The sequence below is a fragment of the Aphidius gifuensis genome, linkage group LG3 (assembly GCF_014905175.1).
Source record: "Aphidius gifuensis isolate YNYX2018 linkage group LG3, ASM1490517v1, whole genome shotgun sequence".
Classification (NCBI taxonomy): domain Eukaryota; kingdom Metazoa; phylum Arthropoda; class Insecta; order Hymenoptera; family Braconidae; genus Aphidius; species Aphidius gifuensis.
In genome coordinates this window covers 5,693,582-5,713,601 of record NC_057790.1, presented here as the reverse complement: position 1 = coordinate 5,713,601, position 20,020 = coordinate 5,693,582, and the positions used below count along the sequence as shown (strand labels likewise).

General features: G+C 27.4%; 4 protein-coding genes across 5 annotated transcripts; 2 read left to right on the top strand and 2 right to left on the bottom strand.

Moving 5' to 3' along the window:
* Nucleotides 1–796: 796 nt before the first annotated feature.
* On the bottom strand, nt 797–3,253 carry LOC122851660 (brain protein I3). Its single transcript, XM_044151023.1, has 3 exons — nt 2,150–3,253; nt 1,906–2,048; nt 797–1,831 (listed from the first exon to the last, which is right to left on the bottom strand). The coding sequence occupies exons 1-3, from the start codon at nt 2,223–2,225 to the stop codon at nt 1,700–1,702; spliced, it is 351 nt and encodes a 116-aa protein (XP_044006958.1). The 5' UTR covers nt 2,226–3,253; the 3' UTR covers nt 797–1,699.
* Nucleotides 3,140–10,261, top strand: LOC122851653 (brefeldin A-inhibited guanine nucleotide-exchange protein 1). The gene is made up of 2 exons (XM_044151013.1): nt 3,140–3,545; nt 3,629–10,261. Exons 1-2 carry the CDS (start codon nt 3,416–3,418, stop codon nt 8,788–8,790), a joined length of 5,292 nt encoding a protein of 1,763 aa, XP_044006948.1. The 5' UTR covers nt 3,140–3,415; the 3' UTR covers nt 8,791–10,261.
* LOC122851652 (intraflagellar transport protein 172 homolog) lies at nt 9,317–18,193 on the bottom strand. 2 transcript variants are annotated; one of them, XM_044151012.1, is made up of 4 exons: nt 17,528–18,191; nt 14,471–17,456; nt 13,925–14,368; nt 9,317–10,831 (listed from the first exon to the last, which is right to left on the bottom strand). In XM_044151012.1, exons 1-4 carry the CDS (start codon nt 17,821–17,823, stop codon nt 9,317–9,319), a joined length of 5,241 nt encoding a protein of 1,746 aa, XP_044006947.1. In that variant the 5' UTR covers nt 17,824–18,191. The 2 variants fall into 2 exon arrangements, with proteins under 2 accessions (XP_044006947.1, XP_044006946.1); XM_044151011.1 differs by having other exon boundaries at nt 13,925–17,456; nt 17,528–18,193.
* A 117-nt stretch (nt 18,194–18,310) lies between these two features.
* LOC122851659 (39S ribosomal protein L19, mitochondrial) lies at nt 18,311–19,677 on the top strand. Its single transcript, XM_044151022.1, has 3 exons — nt 18,311–18,445; nt 18,656–19,115; nt 19,212–19,677. Exons 1-3 carry the CDS (start codon nt 18,340–18,342, stop codon nt 19,624–19,626), a joined length of 981 nt encoding a protein of 326 aa, XP_044006957.1. The 5' UTR covers nt 18,311–18,339; the 3' UTR covers nt 19,627–19,677.
* The last annotated feature ends 343 nt before the right edge of the window (nt 19,678–20,020 follow it).

The window sequence follows — 20,020 nt, the reverse complement described above, 5'->3', positions numbered from 1 at the left end:
CAAGGACACTATTATACAGTCAGATATTTTCCCCTCTACTTTTTTTACCGGTAATAATAAAACGACATTTACATTAATTAGTTAACAATTCATAAAGCCTTTGAAAATTTAACTATCCGGATGATAATTATATATATGATTCATCATAAAAATTATTCGATATAGTAAAAATTTCCCTGATTAAAAAATTAAAGAAAAAAATATTAATAATTACTATTGATTTAGGATTTTATTTAGTATAATTTTTATTAATTTTTTCCTTATTATTTATTTATATTTAAAAGGTCATACATTCTCCGAAAAAAAAAATTAAAGTTCAATGTTATAAAAGAAAAATAAAATTTGCCAAATTTATTCATTTTATATAAATTATTTTTTTTATTATTTATAGAAAAATATTTTAAGGATTAATTGATACCATGATGATAAATTTTTTTATTTATCAAGGTTTTTTTTTTAAATTAATAATCAAATTTTTTTTTTTTTTTATTTTTAAAAAACAATGATAAATAATGACATTGTAAAAATCCTTCAATAGATGTAATACAGGTAAATAATGATTTACATTTTTTTTTTTCCTTTTTTTTTTTTTATTATTTTATGACACACTTTTAAGCAAGTCAACTAGTTTGATTTTTATTTATTTACATTTCATTCGTTTTCTGTGTGTTGAAGTTAATTTCATTTATAATCAGAAAATGACGTGATAATTATGGTGAAAAATAAATCAAAGATAATTGATGTGAATGTTGTCTTACAACGTAATTATTTGACTATTTCTTTTTCATTTTTTACAACATTTATATCTTGTAATTTAAAAGCAGGTATATAAAATATATTTCAACTACGACGAAGTTTGACTGAACAATTTACTTGTTAGTTATTCAAAATTAAAATGAATATTGTTTGACAAAAGAAGAATAATTATGATTGACAATAAGTCAAAATAATCATTGCGTCGTAACAAAATAGGAAGCAATAAACAATTCAAGGAGATATAAAAATTAACTCTTTTTTTTAATTCAAAAAAAAAATATATTATAATAATAACAACAATAATAATCAATTAATTATATGTTTATAAATTTTTTTTTATATATTATAAATGGGGTTCAATTACCTACAATGATAATAAAGTTAAATTTTATTCAATTTCTGTTTTTTTTCTTTCCAACAATTTACATTTGAATAAATTTAAATTTGTAATTATTAACTTCATGCACTTCATCAGTCTCTTTTATTATTTATCACACAATATTACGGATCTTGATACTTTAATCCACTTCTTGGAGCTAATAAATAATGAAAAAAAAAATAATAATAATATATGTGCTATGAAAAATAATTAAATACACTGTTGTAAAAATTATTGCAATTAATATCACAAACTAACCAACTCGAGAGAGCGTGAAAATTTATGATCCATAACGATAATCATTGAGAATAAGAAAAAAAAAAAAGTTATAACTACTGGCTTCCAGTGTTACCTTGACATTTTTATGTCACGATGAACCATAACATCACAAAATTATTCCAATTTCAACAATAAATTTACATTATTTATTTTTTTTTTTTCTAATCCTCTTTACGTTAATCCGTATAAATATAAATAATTTTTTCTTTAGTACTAATGGGAATAATAACAGTTTGATATATCAATATATATCTTATATATATTATAGATAATTAATGAAAATAATTAACCAAAATATGCTCCACAGTTTGAACATCTACGATTTTTCATTGCCAAACAGCATAAAATACCAAGTGGAAAGAAAAAAATTGCACAAAATACACCTAGACATGTGTAATCATCCTCCAGTACTCCAACCTTTTTATTGTAAAATAAAAAATAATATATATTTATATAAATTTAGAGTTTTGTTATTTAAAAAAAAAACTTACCCGGCAAGCTGGACATGAACCAACAAGAATAATTTCAGGCACAATTACAGTTGTCGTTGTTGAACCATAACATGGTACTGAATTTGATTGTGAATTTTGATAAGTTGGATAATATCCAGGAGGTGGTTGCCACGATGTATTACCTAAATAAATTATCAAAAATTTATATTATATTATAAGATAATTAGATTAGCATAACCTAATGAAATATAAAAATTAATTTGATAATAAATAAACAACAAACCTGTTGATGGTGGTGCAGTTGCAGCTGAATATGGAGGTGGTTTGTCATTATTTGAAAATAAATGATGATTTTCCATAATAAGATATCAACAAATATCTTATTTTATATAATACTCCAAAATTATAATTGTACTTTCAAGTGCAATAATATCAATCAGCTGTTTTATTATGATGAAACCTGATGATGATTTTGCACTACTATGATTTTATTTTTTTTTTAACAACTGCGCAAAATCACAATAAATAATTTTCTGCACAATAAAATTTTACACGAGATTTGTGATATAAAAAAAAAAAAAATAAACAATACAAACAATGATAATAATATTTAAGCCGGATTTTTCTTTTGACGTTTGAGTCGTATGTTGACAAATTTTTACTCCAAAATTGCAAAAAACAATTTTGAATATGATTGATTAATTAATAGAAATTTTTATAATAATAGCAATATTAATTTATCTTTAAATTATTAAATATTTGTTTATTATTATTAAAAAAATAATAACAATTGTACTTGACAGTTGAAAGATGGCGTCAATGTCGTTAATCGAAAAATAAATAAAAAAAAACACACCACACCTCTGCAATTAAATTTTTTTTTTTTCAACTACGACCTGTATCTGTTGGATCTTCTTATTATTTTTATGTATATTATTTATGTATACTGTGTGTGTGTGTTTGTATTGTACACTAAATTAACATAATAATAAACACATTAAAAATTGAGGGTAGTTTTTGTCGAAATAACATTGCAATTTCGATAGCCACACACACACAGTGCCGAAACAATATGAAAAAATAAAATATAAGAAATTATTTTTTTTTTTCTGGTGATAAGACAGTTAAGTCCAGTGAAAAATACTTAATAAAAAAAAAATATTACACTTGTCAAAAGGCAAGTCGTGGCATGTTGGTGACAATAATTTCATAAGACATATAAAAAAAATTTTATAAAAGTTGAATTTAGTATTTAGAAAAAAATATAATTACAAAAAAAAAAAAATATTAATGGATTATTGATATTAATAACCCTTGATTGTACATACTCAAGACATATAGTTAATTTTTAAAGGAAAAAAAAAAAAAATGCTTACGTCAATGTACTTTCACATTTTTAACCTCGAATGTTATAAATTTTTATCAAACAATAATTATTCTACATATCAGTAAAAATATATTTATAATATTTTTTTTATTAAAATATATAAAACAATTCAACGTTATGTTGAATTTTAAATAATGCAAATATAATAATTATTTATTATTAATGACGATGCAAAATAATTCAAAAACAAGAGAAATGTTTATAGTAAGAGCATTAGAAAAAATTCTAGCTGATAAGGATGTCAAAAGATCACACTTGTCACAATTAAAAAAATCATGTGAATCAGCACTGGGTAAGTATTTAATTTTTTCTAAAAAATTAAATTATTATTACAATAATATTTATTATACATAAATAAAATTATTAATTAATTAGATGATCTACGTAATGAAATAAAGGATGTGCCAAATACACAAGGAGAAGAGATTGTATCAAATGCTCTTCCACAACCAAAAAATGATACAAATGTTATATCAGCTGAAAAATATTTTCTTCCTTTTGAATTGGCATGTCAAAGTAAATCACCACGTATTGTTGTAACAGCATTAGATTGTTTACAAAAATTAATAGCATATGGACATTTAACTGGCAATGTTCCTGATTCAACAGAGCCAAATAAATTATTAATTGTTAGAATTGTTGAAACAATATGTAGTTGTTTTATGGGTCCACAAACAGATGAAGGTGTACAATTACAAATAATTAAAGCATTATTAACTGTAATGACTAGTCAACATGTTGAAGTACATGAAGGTACTGTATTATTAACAATACGTACTGTTTATAATGTTTATTTAGCATCAAGAAATTTAGTTAATCAAACAACAGCACGTGCAACATTAACACAAATGATTAATGTTATATTTTCACGTATGGAAACACAAGCTGAAGATGAAATACATCAACAACAGCAACAAAAACACCAACAACAACAACAACAACAACAACAGCAGCAACAACATGAAGTGCCATTAACACCACAAGCTGATATTGAATGTGATATACCATCAATTATAACAGATTCATCAGTACAACAACAACAACAACAACAAGATGAGACATCAGCATCATCACTTGAGGCACATCAAATTGTTGGTGGTATACTTGATGATATTATTAGTACAGTTGTGCCTGATGATCCAATAATAATTGTTAATTCTACAACAATTGATGATACTAGTCTTGATAATATACAAACAGATGATAATAATGATGAAAATACAGTTGAAAATGATAATATGGTAACAGCAAAATTTAATCATGTATTACAAAAAGATGCATTTCTTGTATTTCGTGCATTATGTAAATTATCAATGAAACCATTACCAGATGGTACACCAGATCCAAAATCACATGAATTACGATCAAAAATATTATCATTACAATTATTATTAGGTATATTACAAAATGCTGGACCAGTATTAAGATCAAATGAAATGTTTGTTATTGCAATAAAACAATATCTTTGTGTTGCATTATCAAAAAATGGTGTATCATCTGTAGCTGAAGTATTTGAATTATCATTGGCATTATTTTTAGCTTTATTATCACGTTTTAAAATACATTTAAAAATGCAAATTGAAGTTTTTTTTAAAGAAATATTTATGAATATATTAGAAACATCAAGTAGTTCATTTGAACATAAATGGATGGTTATACATGCATTAACAAGAATATGTGCTGATGCACAAAGTGTTGTTGATATATATGTTAATTATGATTGTGATTTATCAGCAGCAAATTTATTTGAACGACTTGTTAATGATTTATCTAAAATAGCACAAGGACGTCAAGCATTAGAACTTGGTGCATCACCAAATCAAGAAAAATCAATGAGAATACGTGGTCTTGAATGTTTAGTATCAATATTAAAATGTATGGTTGAATGGAGTCGTGATTTATATGTTAATCCAAGTGCACCAATTGAACAACAATTAACAACAACAGCAACAGCAACAACACCATCAGTAGTTAATGAATCTACATCAGATATACATCAAAATTCATTAAATAATTCAATAATATTACCAAGATATGGAAGTGCAGGAAGTTTATCATCAGCAAATTCTAGTCTTGTTGGTGGTGGTGGTGGTGGTACTATTATTAATAATAATGATTCACCAGAACAATTTGAAGTACAAAAACAACAAAAAGAAGTATGGGAAAGTGGTATTGATATATTTAATCGTAAACCAACAAAAGGTATAATATATTTACAAGAACAAGGTCTTCTTGGTTCATCAATTGATGATGTTGCACGTTTTCTTCATGTTGATGAAAGATTAGATAAAACAGCAATTGGTGATTTTCTTGGTGATCATAATCATAATCAAATAATGTATAATTATATTGATCAAATGGATTTTGCTAATAGAGATTTAGTAACAGCACTTAGATATTTTTTAGAAGGTTTTCGTTTACCTGGTGAAGCACAAAAAATTGATAGACTTATGGAAAAATTTGCTAGTCGTTATTGTGAATGTAATCCAAATAATGGATTATTTACAAGTGCTGATACAGCTTATGTACTTGGTTTTTCTATAATAATGTTAACAACTGATTTACATTCACCACAAGTTAAAAATAAAATGACTAAAGAACAATATATTAAATTAAATCGTCATATTAGTGATAATGAAGATTTACCAGAAGAATATTTATCAAAAATATATGATGAAATTGCTGGTAATGAAATAAAAATGAAATCAAATACAAATCGTCCTGGTAAACAAGTTATATCTAGTGAAAAAAAACGTCGTTTATTATGGAATATGGAAATGGAATTAATATCAACAGCAGCTAAAAATTTAATGGATTCAGTTAGTCATGTACAAGCACCATTTACAACAGCAAAACATTTAGAACATGTACGTCCAATGTTTAAAATGGCATGGACACCATTTCTTGCTGCATTTAGTGTTGGTCTTCAAGATTGTGATGATCCTGAAATAGCAACATTATGCCTTGATGGTATTAGATGTGCAATTAGAATAGCATGTATATTTCATATGTCACTTGAACGTGATGCATATGTACAGGCATTAGCTAGATTTACATTATTAACAGCAAATTCACCAATAACAGAAATGAAATCTAAAAATATTGATACAATTAAAACATTAATAACAATTGCTCATACTGATGGTAATTATTTAGGTAATTCATGGCTTGATGTTGTTAAATGTATATCACAATTAGAATTAGCACAATTAATTGGTACTGGTATAAGACCACAATTACTTGTATCACCAACATCAAAACAACAAAATTTTTCATTACCATTAAATAATTTTACAAATTTAACACATAATAATTTATATCAATCAAATAATTTAAATTTAAGTTCACTTGATCCAAGTGTTAAAGAATCAATTGGTGAAACAAGTTCACAAAGTGTTGTTGTTGCTGTTGATAGAATATTTACTGGTTCAACACGTCTTGATGGTGATGCTATTGTTGAATTTGTTAAAGCATTATGTCAAGTATCACTTGAAGAATTATCACATCAAACACAACCACGTATGTTTTCATTAACAAAAATTGTTGAAATATCATATTATAATATGGGAAGAATACGTTTACAATGGTCAAGAATATGGCAAGTTGTTGGTGAACATTTTGATCGTGTTGGTTGTAGTCCAAGACAAAATATTGCATTTTTTGCTGTTGATTCATTACGTCAACTTGCAACAAAATTTATTGAAAAAGGTGAATTTGCAAATTTTAGATTTCAAAAAGAATTTTTACGTCCATTTGAACATATTATGAAAAAAAATAGATCACCAATAATACGTGATATGGTTGTTAGATGTGTTGCACAAATTGTTAATTCACAATCACCAAATATAAGATCTGGATGGAAAAATATATTTAGTGTATTTCATCATGCAGCTAGTGATCGTGATGAATCACTTGTATCACTTGCATTTTCAATGATTGAACGTAAAATAATTAATGAATTATATAGTGAAGATTTTAGTATTATGGTTGATTCATTTCAAGATGCTGTCAAGTGCCTTGGTGAATTTGCATGTAATTCATCATTTCCAGATACAAGTATGGAAGCTATTAGATTAATACGTACAAGTGCATCATACATTGATGCTAATCCACAAATGTTTGCTGAAGGTATGATGGATGATAGTGGTGGTATTATATCAGATAAAGATGATCGTGCATGGGTAAGAGGATGGTTTCCATTATTATTTGAATTATCATGTGTTGTTAGTAGATGTAAGCTAGATGTTAGAACACGTGCATTAACAGTATTATTTGATGTTGTTAAAACATATGGTTCATCATTTAAACCACACTGGTGGAAAGATTTATTTCAAGTACTATTTAGAATATTTGATAATATGAAATTACCAGAACAACATACTGAAAAAGCTGAATGGATGACAACAACATGTAATCATGCATTGTATGCAATTGTTGATGTATTTTCACAATTTTATGATATACTAGGACCACTTTTACTTGGTCAATTATATTCACAATTATTATGGTGTGTACAACAGGATAATGAACAACTTGCTAGATCTGGTACAAATTGTTTAGAAAATCTTGTTATAAGTAATGGTATTAAATTTAATGAAAATACATGGACTAAAACAACACAATGTATACTTGATATATTTGAAAATACATTACCAATGGGATTATTAACATGGAAACCAATGATTAATAAAGAAACTGATCTTGAAGTTATAACTGGTGATTTTGATGCTCATAATTCACATGATGTATTAAAACGTAGTAATAGTAATCAAAGTTTAATAAATATAAATAATAATAATAATAATGATGGTACAAGATTAAAATTATTTTCTTCATTATTAATTAAATGTGTTGTACAATTGGAATTAATACAAACAATTGATAATATTGTATTTTATCCAGCAACATCAAGAAAAGAAGATCAAGAAAATCTTGCACTTGCACAAGCTGATATGTTAAATGGACGTTCAAGTGATTCTGGTATTGATGGATTAGGTAATGAAAATAATAAAGATGATCAAGGAATGTATTGTGCATTAAATACAAATCATTTATTACAACTTGTTGATTGTCTACTTCGTTCTCATCGTTTTGCTAAAAATTTTAATCTTAATAATGAACAGAGAAATATATTATGGAAAGCTAATTTTCGTGGTACTGTTAAACCAAATTTGCTCAAACAAGAAACACAATCATTAGCATGTGCATTACGTATATTATTTAAAATGTATAATGATGAAATACACAGAGATAATTGGTCAATTGTTGAATCACATATTGTTGATATATCAAAAGAAGCACTTGAATATTTTTTGGCATTATCAAATGAAGCACATCGTGATGCTTGGACATCAATATTATTATTATTATTAAATAGAATATTAAAAATGTGTGACAATAGATTTGCAATACATGCTGCTAATTGTTATCCTTTATTATGTGAAGTTATGTGTTTTGATCTTAAACCAGAACCACGATCTGTTTTACGAAGATTTTTTCTTCGAATTGGACCGGTATTTCATATTACACAGTCGTAACATTTTTAATTTTTTTTTTCTTATTAAATTTATAAAAACATTATTAGGACGATTTATTATAATATTAAAAAAAAAACACTTTTTTTTTTTTTTTTTTAAATATGTATAATTAAGAACAGAAAAAACAATATACACAAAATTTAATATATATAAATAAATAATTAAATTAATACAACAATTATACATAAATAAATATTTGAAACGAAAATATATATATTTAAAATTAGACGAAGATAAAACAGATTATTTTTATTTTATATTTTTTCTTTTGCTCATTTATTATTATTATTATTTCGATTTTTAAAAAATGTACGTATATAAATTTACGAGAATGCAAATATGTAATAATTTAATTAGATAAAAAAAAAAGCTGAAAAAAAAAAAAATAATGTACATTGTAATAGTAGAATGCCTAAAGAATTTTCTTCACAATTTAATTTAATAATAAACAGATAAAAAAAAAAAATAATATTTATAAACAATAATTGGAATTTGTGATTATTTAATTAAACTATAAATTATATATTTAAAATGAGTATGTTGGTATATTACCACACCATTCTTGAACAAAATTAATAACATCATTTAATGGATAATTATTTGATGCTTGTCTTGCAACATTAACTAATTTATTCCAATCATCACGTTCAACAACACGATTTGTTCCTTCAAATCTAGCAACAGAACCACGTATTGGATAACCAGTTAGTGAACATTCTTGTAATGCCATTGCTCCATTAGCTGGACATGTCAATGAACCAGTATAAACACCACGTGAATCAACTGGAAGACCCTGTTCAACTCTTTGATCCATTGATATTGCCAATATCCATTCTCTTACTTCTTCTCTTTCTCTATCTGAAAGACTTAATGATCCTGGAATTGGTACTTCCAATGGAAAATCAGTTATTCTTAAATCATCAACTTCTAATATACTACCATCACCCTCTTGTATACACTCTTCAAGATCTAAAAAATGATTTAAAAATACAAATGCTTCACTTAATAATCCACTAGTTCTTGTTTGTATACCAGCTTCATAATAACATCTATCAGGAAGTAATATATCAGTAAATCTTAATAATGAAATTGCACTTTTAACAGTTAAATTTGATAATGATGCATGTTGTTGACATGCTAATTTAACTGCTGAATAATGAGTTGCACGTAAAAGTTTATCAAATTTTTCTTCACTTGTTAATGAACCTTCAATATTTTTTGATAAATTAAATAAAAAATTTCTCAGCTCAGCAAGTTGTTTGTATTGTTGATCTGGTGTTAAATTGTCATCATATGTATTTAATATTGATTCGGATAATCTATAATAAAGATTATGATATTGAGCAATTGATGGTGCTCCAAATTGTGAATATAATTGTAGAGCTTGTTCAGGTGTTCCAGCTTTAAGTAATTGAGCAGCACGTTGTGCTACAAATTTATGAAGTAATTCTGGACTTTGTAAGCTTGCTTTTTCAAATACTTGTATCCATTGACCTTTTCTAGCAAGTGCATCAAGTGATGAGTCTGATGATTCCATACTGATAATTCTTTCATTATGATTTGATGTTGGTCGTATTACATTATCTCGATATTTATCCTCAAGATATGATTCTAATTCTGGTGCTAATTCATTGACAATTCTACGTGCTCGAACCCAATCTCCAATAGTTGCTAGTGCATTAACAGCATCTTTGAGTTTATCAGCTTGTAAATAAACTTGAGCTGCTAATGCATGCTCACCAATGTTGACAAGTTTTGAACCAAGTTCACCACCAACTTGTACAGCTGTCTCGGCATCAGATTGATTAAGAAGTATATCTGCAGCTTGAATAAGACCAGTACGTGATAAATTTGTATCCATTATAAGAATATCAAGTGCTGTACGTACTTCTCCAATTTCTAGCCAACGTTGAGCTTCATCAATGGTATTAACACCATCAATACCTGAACTTTGTCTTGTTAATTCACGTCGTAATGCAGATTCTTGATTTGGAAGATATTCACGACATACTCGCATTGCTTCAGACCACATTCCAGCTTTCTAGAATTTGAAAAAAAAAATAAAATAAACAATGACAATTATTTCTTAATACAAGAGCCTCCGGTACGTGATTGTATATATATTCTTATCATATGTGTCTTTATATTGTAAGCATTTTATTCGTCATAATTAGAATTTTCATCAATCCCTTTTCTTATTTTTCATTAAATACCTCTTTGCCAATTCTATTATCCTGATACAAAACTTCAATTTTTCCTATTAATTTTAATGGTTTTTTCAAAATAGTTCTGGGAAAAAAAACAAACATTGGCGCTTTTTTTTGTTACTCTTTGAATACCTCTTTGCCTGTTCTATATTCCTGATACAAATATAGAATTTTCTTTTTTTCAAAAAGTATCAGGCAAATATAAAATCGAGGAGGTAAATTTTTAAAAATACCGAATACCTCTTTAGTCATTCTATGTTCCTGATACAAATCAAAATTTTTTTTTTTAGAGTATCAGGCGAATATATAATTGAGGAGGTAAATTTTCAAAAATACCGAATACCTCTTTAGTCATTCTATGTTCCTGATACAAATCGAAATTTTTTTTTTTTAAGTATCAAGCAAATATAAAATCAAAGAGGTAAATTTTCAAAAACATCGAATACCTCTTTAGTCATTCTATGTTCCTGATACAAATCGAAAATTTTTTTTCTAAGTATGAGGCAATTATAAAATTAAAGAGGTAAATTTTTGAAAATTCAGGACACCTCTTTAGTCATTCTACCTATAATATTTCAATGTTCTTACCATAGTTCTAAAAATACAGTAGATGGCCTAGTGTGACTCAAAAATACCTCTTTTCCTGTTCTATACCCTGATAAAAATTTTATCTATGATATTTCAATGTTCTTACCCTATAGTTCCAAAAAAAAAAATAGATGGAGCTTCGTAGTGTGACCTAAAAAATACCTCTTTTCCCGTTCTATACTCCTGATAAAACAGCCCTCCTCTACCTATAATATTTCAATGTTCTTACCCTATAGTTCTAAAAAAATACAATAGATGGCGCAGTGACTCAAAATTCTTTTCCCGTTCTATACTCCTGATAAAACAGCCCTCCTCTACCTATAATATTTCAATGTTCTTACCCTATAGTTCTAAAAAAATACAATAGATGGCGCTTCGTAGTGTGACTCAAAAAATACCTCTTTTCCTGTTCTATAACCCTGATAAAACAGCCCTCTTTTATCTATGATATTTCAATGTTCTTACCCTATAGTTCTAAAAAAATACAATAGATGGCGCTTCATAGTGTGACTCAAAAAATACCTCTTTTCCTGTTCTATAACCCTGATAAAACAGCCCTCTTCTATCTATGATATTTCAATGTTTTTACCTTATAGTCCTACAAAAATACAATAGATGGCGCTTTGTAGTGTGACTCAAAAAATACCTCTTTTCCTGTTCTATAACCCTGATAAAACAGCCCTCTTTTATCTCTGATATTTCAATGTTCTTACCCTATAGTTCTAAAAAAATACAGTAGATGGCGCTTCGTAGTGTGACTCAAAAAATACCTCTTTTCCTGTTCTACAACCCTGATAAAACAGCCCTCTTTTATCTATGATATTTCAATGTTCTTACCCTATAGTTCTAAAAAAATACAATAGATGGCGCTTCATAGTGTGACTCAAAAAATACCTCTTTTCCTGTTCTATAACCCTGATAAAACAGCCTTCTTCTATCTCTGATATTTCAATGTTCTTACCCTATAGTTCTAAAAAAATACAGGTGATGTCGCTTTGTAGTGTGACCCAAAAAATACCTCTTTTTCAGTTCTATACTCCTGATAAAACAGCCCTCTTCTATCTATAATATTTCAATGTTCTTACCCTATAGTTCTAAAAAAATACAATAGATGGCACTTCGTAGTGTGACTCAAAAAATACCTCTTTTTCTGTTCTACAACCCTGATAAAACAGCCCTCTTCTATCTATAATATTTCAATGTTCTTACCCTATAGTTCTAAAAAAATACAATAGATGGCACTTCGTAGTGTGACTCAAAAAATACCTCTTTTTCTGTTCTACAACCCTGATAAAACAGCCCTCTTTTATCTATGATATTTCAATGTTCTTACCCTATAGTTCTACAAAAATACAATAGATGGCGCTTCGTAGTGTGACCCAAAAAATACCTCTTTTCTTGTTCTATACTCCTGATACAAATCGAATTTTTTTTTTTTTCAAAGTACCAGGCAAATATATAATTGAGGAGGTAAATTTTCAAAAATACCGAATACCTCTCCAGTCATTCTATGTTCCTGATACAAATCAAATTTTTTTTTTTTTTTGAAGTATCAAGCAAATATAAAATCTAGGAGGTAAATTTTCAAAAACATCGAACACCTCTTCAGTCATTCTATGTTCCTGATACAAATCGAAATTTTTTTTTAAAGTATCAAGCAAATATAAAATCAAGAAGGTAAATTTTCAAAAACATCGAATACCTCTTCAGTCATTCTATGTTCCTGATCAAAATCGAAATTTTTTTTTTTTTTTAAGTATGAGGCAAATATAAAATTGAGGAAGTAAATCTTCAGAAATTCCGAATACCTCTTCAGTCATTCTATGCTCCTGTTACGGATCGGTCAAATTTTTTTTTAATAATATCAGGCTCACAGAAAATGGAAGAAGTAATTTTCAAAGATTTTAATTATTCTTTATCAGGAATTTAGAATGATAAAGAAGGTAATTTTTCGAATACTTACTTAACATTAAAATACGTTTACTATTTGAATAAAAGAGCGATTTGGTGCCTCCGGTGCTGATTGTACATAATCTTGTGTATCTTTATTATATTATAACGATTTTATATATCATAATTATAATTTTTATCGATCGCTACTCTTATTTTCTATTTTTAAATATAACTCAAATGAAGAGAGAGATAAAAACAATAAAAGGGTAATTATAAATAAACAAATGCTAAAAATTTTGACCTATGAGATTACGAATAAAATGCGATAAAGTGTCCTTTTTATAATAGGAGAAAAATAAAGAGTACTTAATTATCAATCAATTTTTACATAATATAAAGGTATTTATTTATTTAAATTTTTAAATAAATAAATAAAAGAAATGTACCTTGTAATATTCAACGATTATATCTGGTTTGTGAGCTCTGAGTAGTAATGACTCAGCAAATGCATAGTCCTGATTATCAGCTGCTTCAGAAGCTCTTGCAATTAAAACTTGTGCAACGATATCTGGTCCAACTGACTGGGCAACTTCTTCAGCTGCATCCCAATCTCTTGTATGGATATACATTTGTACAGCTTCTGTTTCTTTGCCAGCACGAATAAATTCTTTTTCAGCTTCATTGAATTTTCCTTCATCTTCAAGGGCCATTGCATATTTGTAATGCACGTCTTTTTGTTGATCAGATGTTCCATATTTTACAGTATCCAAGGCCCAATCAAATAATCCAGCTTCACAAGCAATTCGTAGACAAGCGTCCAGATAATTAAGGCGCATTAATAAACGAGCAGATAATTCGGGTGCCAGTGTACGTGCCCACATCAAAGCAACCTGAATAAAAAAATTATTGTTAGCCATTAGATATATGAAGAAGACAGAATATGTTTTAGCATTTATGCCAATAACATTAGAAATATCAATCAAACCATATACCTGTTGTGCAGCCGTATCTCCGGCAGATTTTTTCGCTACCCGTAGAGCATCTTCCCACATATTTGCATTTTTATAAGCAGCAACAGCTCCTCGCCAATCTTCAGCTCCAATAAAATATTCCTCAGCTTCACGAGTTTTGCCAGCAGCTTCAAGTTCTCTTGCTAAATATGCATAAGTTGTTTTTAATAAATCTGGTCTATGCTCAGCAACAAGACGTATCATTTCATTACGATGGCCAGCATTTTTATACATTGCAATTGCTGCATCATACTGTCCAATTGCAATAAATAGTGCTTCAGCATGTCGATAGTCACCAGCTTCTTGTAGTCCCTCAGCATGTTTTGTTAATGTATCAATAGCCTCCTCATTATCCATATATTCCATTGCAATTTCATGAGCTCTTGACCAATTATTTGATTTAATATGAACATCAACAGCTCTCTTTGCATTATCAGATCTTAAAAATAAATTTTCAGCAAGATTTGAATCACCAATTGATGCATAATATTCAGCAAGTTTTAAACATTGCTCCTGTATTTTTGGATCATCACTCTCAATAACTTGTACAATTTGTAATGCTTTTTTCCATTGTTTTGCATTAATTGAAGCATGCAATGCTTGTGCTGTTTCACCAGCTTCAATAAAATGATTTATTGCTGCATCATATTGTCCACTAATAGCCAAATGATGCCCCCATTCTTTTTCAAGTGTAACAACAGCAGTTGGTTCAGCTGTTCTTGCTAAATCAAGAGCACGTGAAAATACACCAGCTTCACTGTAACATTTTATTGCACCACTACAATCATTTATTTTTTCTAAAATTTCACCAGCAAGTTCCATTAAATCTGATGATTTTAATGATTTTATAACATTTTTCGTGAGTTTTTCATCTTCCAATAGTTCAATTGATTGAAGAAGAAGTCTACCAGCTCTTCCTGTACGACCAGCGTCAAGATAGAGTTTAATTGCTTTTTTTGGATCATCTTTTTCAATAATTGTTGCAGCACGTACTGTTTGTCCAGTATTAAATAACCAAGTAAGATGTGTTTCTTTTAATTCAGTTAATTGTGGCCAATTATATATTTCTGCTAATTTTATTGCATCCTCCCAGTGCCAATATTTTTTATACATTTCTAAAGCTTCTTCAAGTTTATTTTGTTCTAAATAAATAGTTTCAGCTGTTTTTAAATCACCATTTAAAACAGCTAATTTTGCCAATGATTCAGGACAAGAAAGTGGATCTTCGCCTGTTTCTATAGCATATTTTTCTCCTATTTCATGAATATTTTTAAGAAATTCTGATCGTGCAACATCACCAAGTGCAGCATGACACTTTGCAGCAATTAAAAATTTTTTTTCTTTCATTGCATTTTTTGCTACATTTTCCCACATACTTTCTGCCTGTGATTTATCACTCAACTGTTCAAGAAATGCAATAACTCTATCAAAATCATTATCATGAAGAGCTGTGCCAAATTCAATGAGTGTATCATCAAGTGGATAAGATACTCTTGTTCCTGATTCTTCAACAATAACATTATTTTTACCAGTAAGACTGTCTCTTTCAATATCAATAGCATCACCATTTATTGAGCTAAGTGTAACAGCATCAGGTGCATCAACATTATACCAAACAGCTAATTTTTTAGCTGTTTGTGCAACAACAACATCACTACCTGGTACCCATGATGCAAAACCAGTACCAGTAAGTAATAATGTTCTAATACCCTTGTCATCACTAATCCATAGTCTTGATTTTTTATCTCTTGATAATAAACGATGACCAGTCTCACTGAGTTCAAGCCAATCAACTCTAGCATCATGATTAATAATACAAATTGTTGAACCACTTGATAAATCAGTTATTCTAACTGTTTTTGAATCAAGAAGATATGCAAGACGTTTATTATCTTGATTTTCTAATGTTTGTCTTTCATTTATTCTAATACTAACAACATGAGGATTAACAGCTTCTGTTCTTACTGATCCAAGTAATTCATTTTTTCCATACTCCAAAATATTTAATTCACCACATGAAAATATCAAACAAACACCAGGATATTCAAAAAAAAATTTTTCAGCATGTGATGTATCTTCCCATGGTATTTCACTTATTAAATTACGTTCAATATCACTTATTAATAATGTTGAATTTGTTCTTGCAATAATATGATTATCTTTTCTACCTAAAATTCTAACATCTTCAATTTCACCACCAGTTGATGATTTAATTATAACTGGACGTACAGTTGATTTATTTAATGGTCTAATAACAATTTGACTTGGTCCAACATATGATACTTCATGACTACCACGTATCATTGTACGTTTTAATACTGTTTCAAATTGTTCAACAGCACCAGTTAAACCACCAACAATAAGACGTGATCCATCTCTTCGCCATGATAATGCTGTAACTGTATAAAAATTATTGAGTATACGTGATTTTGTTTCTTCCCACATTGAACGTTTTGGACTCCAATCAATTATTCTTAATTTATTCCATGAACCAATAGCAACACTTTGACCACTTGGACTACAATAAGCAGTATATATTTCTTTTTCATTTTTATCACGTGAATAATCAAATATTTTTGATACTTTACCATGATTATCATAAAATGTAATTTTTTTATCACAACCACCAGCACATATGTGATTATGTGGCCAAGCTAAAGCATAAGCTGGAACACCATGTGTTACAACACGACCTGTTTGTTCTGTTGTACCATCATTATTTAAATAATAACGTATGATACTTCCATCAGCATGTGATGATAAAAAACCAGTACCACGTGTATTTAATGCTAATGCAATTGTCATTGCATCAGCAGTATATAATGTTTGTGCTTTATGAGCTTTTAATATTGATACACGTACTTTTCCATCAGCTAATCCAACAATTATTGGACCATCTGAAGGCCATAACATACAAGTTACAGCACTACTTTGACTAAATTTATTACATATTACTTTTTTTTCACCCCTATTATAAAAAAATATATTAATTAATCATTATATATTATTATTAATACTTAAATTTAAATATATATTTACCATTCTTCACCAATTTTATAAACATATACAATATTATCACTTTGTCCAACAGCAATTTTTGTTGAATCTGGTGAAAATGAAATTGCTTTAATAACATAACTTTTTTTACCATATTTTATGTCAACTGGTTTTGTTGAAAAACGATCTTTTTTAATTCCTGATTCATCAAAAAGATATATCATACGATCTGACAAAGCAACAGCAAGTTTTAAATTATTTGGTGACCATGAAATACTAACAACACGATTTTCATTTTCACAACTTGTCAAAACATTTCCCACGTATTTTAAAATCATTTTTTTATTATTTTATTTAATATTATAAAATTAAAATTAATAACATGTTGTCATTGTATACATTTTAATGACAACTTAATAATGGAACATGTTTTGTGTGATGTTTGGCTGTAGTATGATTTCGTTGTCAAGGGCAACACCAATTGGACAACAATACAATATGCTTTGATAATGTTGTTGTCATAAAAACCATTGATTTTTAATATTTGTAATTTTTCAGTTTTATCAGTTGATCAATTTTATAATAACTTTTGACAACTGAATAATTTTTAATTTGTCATAATATAAAAAAGTAGTATGATAGTAATTTATTATCGAAATACATGTTAACAGTGTGTTGTTGACTTGTTGATACTACTTAATCATTAATGCACTGTCATTTGATTTGACAATAAAGATAACATTACAACCCTTTATTAGTATTTATTATTTTGTATGTTTATAGTACTTATTTTATTTAAATAAGTACCAAGTACATCTTATGGGTTTTTTTAAAAAAAACATGCGTTAATTTGTATGCGCAATAACATTTATGTTTTCTTTTTTTGTTGCCTCAACATGTCATTAACAAGAATATTGTCTAAATCACTTCGACTTAATTTTCAGTTATCTAAGTGTCTAGGTAAAGTTAATAAATATTTTATTATGTAAATAAATAATATACTTATAAAAAACTGCACTTGACAGTTATCAATAAATTAAATTGTATTATATTCAAAGTTTCAAGAATTTTCTAACCTAAATTATTTATAAACCGGTGTGTTGTAACAATTAGTTTATTATTATTTTTATAAATATATTATAAATAATTTTTGTTGTATTTATTAAACAGGTGTAAATGAAGCAAAATGTTTTTCAACAACAATATCATCCAAAAAAATTCAATTAAATACCGAAGAAAAGTCTGAAAATGTTTTGAAAATGGCAGATTATGATTCTCGAGGACAACGACCAATTGTACCATCACAATATAGACATATTTATCCAGAATTTTTGCCTGATCCAAAACAAGAATTTCGTAATAAATTGAGAGAAAAATTGGAACGTACAGACATGATGGCAAGAAGATCAGTTATTGATATACCAGAATTTTATGTTGGATCAATTGTTGCTGTAACATATTCAGAACCACATGCACCAAATAAAACAAATAGATTTTTAGGTATTTGTATTCAAAGAACTGGATGTGGATTAAGAGCTGCATTTGTACTTCGAAATGTTGTTGATCATATGGGTATTGAAAAAGAATATTATTTATATGATCCAACAATTCAACAAATTGAGTGTAAAAGGTAATCAATTGATGTCAATCTATCATTTACATTATGTCATTTTGTTTGTTGCAAAATAATCATTAATTTTCTTTGTATTTTTCATAAAACTTTTAGACTTGAAAAGAGACTAGATGATGAATTATTATATCTTCGAGATGCACCACCAGAATACAGTACATTTCCACTTGATATGGAAACTGAATTTCTTCCTGATGGTGCTGAAGTACCAGTTAATAAAATTGTGATACCATTAAAAGAACGTCCATGGAGAACAAAATGGGAATTACATGATATGAAAGGTCTTTTACCAGAGACAGTAATTGCTGGTAAAAATAGAATGAAACGTGCTGCAGCATTCAAAAAACCATGGGAAAAATATGATCTTATGAAAATATATAGAGAAACAATTCCAGATGAAGAACAACAGGCTATCTACTCAGAAGTTCATAGTAAATTAAATCAACTTGAATTATCTCGTAAAAAAATGAAACGTAAGCGTGGCTTTGTTCGTCCAACAAAAGAACATTAAACATTTTCTTTTTGTAATTAATTATAAAAATAAAAATATGTATGCAACATTTATTTAATTTATTTTTTTTCTTTTAATTATTGTTTTTTTTTTTTTTCTTTACGTACACAATACTAAAGTGTCTTATTATAGTTTTATTATATACACTCGTCGTTCATGCATCTTTTAATTAAAATTAATTATAATATCAATTTAAATGAAAAAAAAAAAAAAAAAAAAGGATAACGCATCGTTGTAAAGTATTTCATGAAAAAATTTAAATTTAATAATTTTTATATTTAAAAACATTATTGATAAAAATTATTATTATTAAACTTATACAAGACTAATTTAAAAAAAAAAAAAAAACATTTTATATAACCATTAAATATTTCTTGTTTTTTTTTTTTTTTAC

What these genes read in the sequence shown, in the direction of transcription:
- LOC122851660 (XM_044151023.1), bottom strand. Translation starts at nt 2,225, where the DNA reads ATGGAAAATCATCATTTATTTTCAAATAATGACAAACCACCTCCATAT. An exon ending in AACTGCACCACCATCAACAG is followed by an intron (nt 2,049 to 2,149) that starts GTTTGTTGTTTA and finishes TAATTTATTTAG; the next exon opens with GTAATACATCGTGGCAACCA. An exon ending in GTTCATGTCCAGCTTGCCGG is followed by an intron (nt 1,832 to 1,905) that starts GTAAGTTTTTTT and finishes TACAATAAAAAG; the next exon opens with GTTGGAGTACTGGAGGATGA.
- LOC122851653 (XM_044151013.1), top strand. Translation starts at nt 3,416, where the DNA reads ATGACGATGCAAAATAATTCAAAAACAAGAGAAATGTTTATAGTAAGA. An exon ending in ATCATGTGAATCAGCACTGG is followed by an intron (nt 3,546 to 3,628) that starts GTAAGTATTTAA and finishes TTAATTAATTAG; the next exon opens with ATGATCTACGTAATGAAATA.
- LOC122851652 (XM_044151011.1), bottom strand. Translation starts at nt 17,823, where the DNA reads ATGATTTTAAAATACGTGGGAAATGTTTTGACAAGTTGTGAAAATGAA. An exon ending in TATAAAATTGGTGAAGAATG is followed by an intron (nt 17,457 to 17,527) that starts GTAAATATATAT and finishes TTTTTATAATAG; the next exon opens with GGGTGAAAAAAAAGTAATAT. An exon ending in TAATCGTTGAATATTACAAG is followed by an intron (nt 10,832 to 13,924) that starts GTACATTTCTTT and finishes TTCAAATTCTAG; the next exon opens with AAAGCTGGAATGTGGTCTGA.
- LOC122851659 (XM_044151022.1), top strand. Translation starts at nt 18,340, where the DNA reads ATGCGCAATAACATTTATGTTTTCTTTTTTTGTTGCCTCAACATGTCA. An exon ending in TCAGTTATCTAAGTGTCTAG is followed by an intron (nt 18,446 to 18,655) that starts GTAAAGTTAATA and finishes TTTATTAAACAG; the next exon opens with GTGTAAATGAAGCAAAATGT. An exon ending in CAACAAATTGAGTGTAAAAG is followed by an intron (nt 19,116 to 19,211) that starts GTAATCAATTGA and finishes TAAAACTTTTAG; the next exon opens with ACTTGAAAAGAGACTAGATG.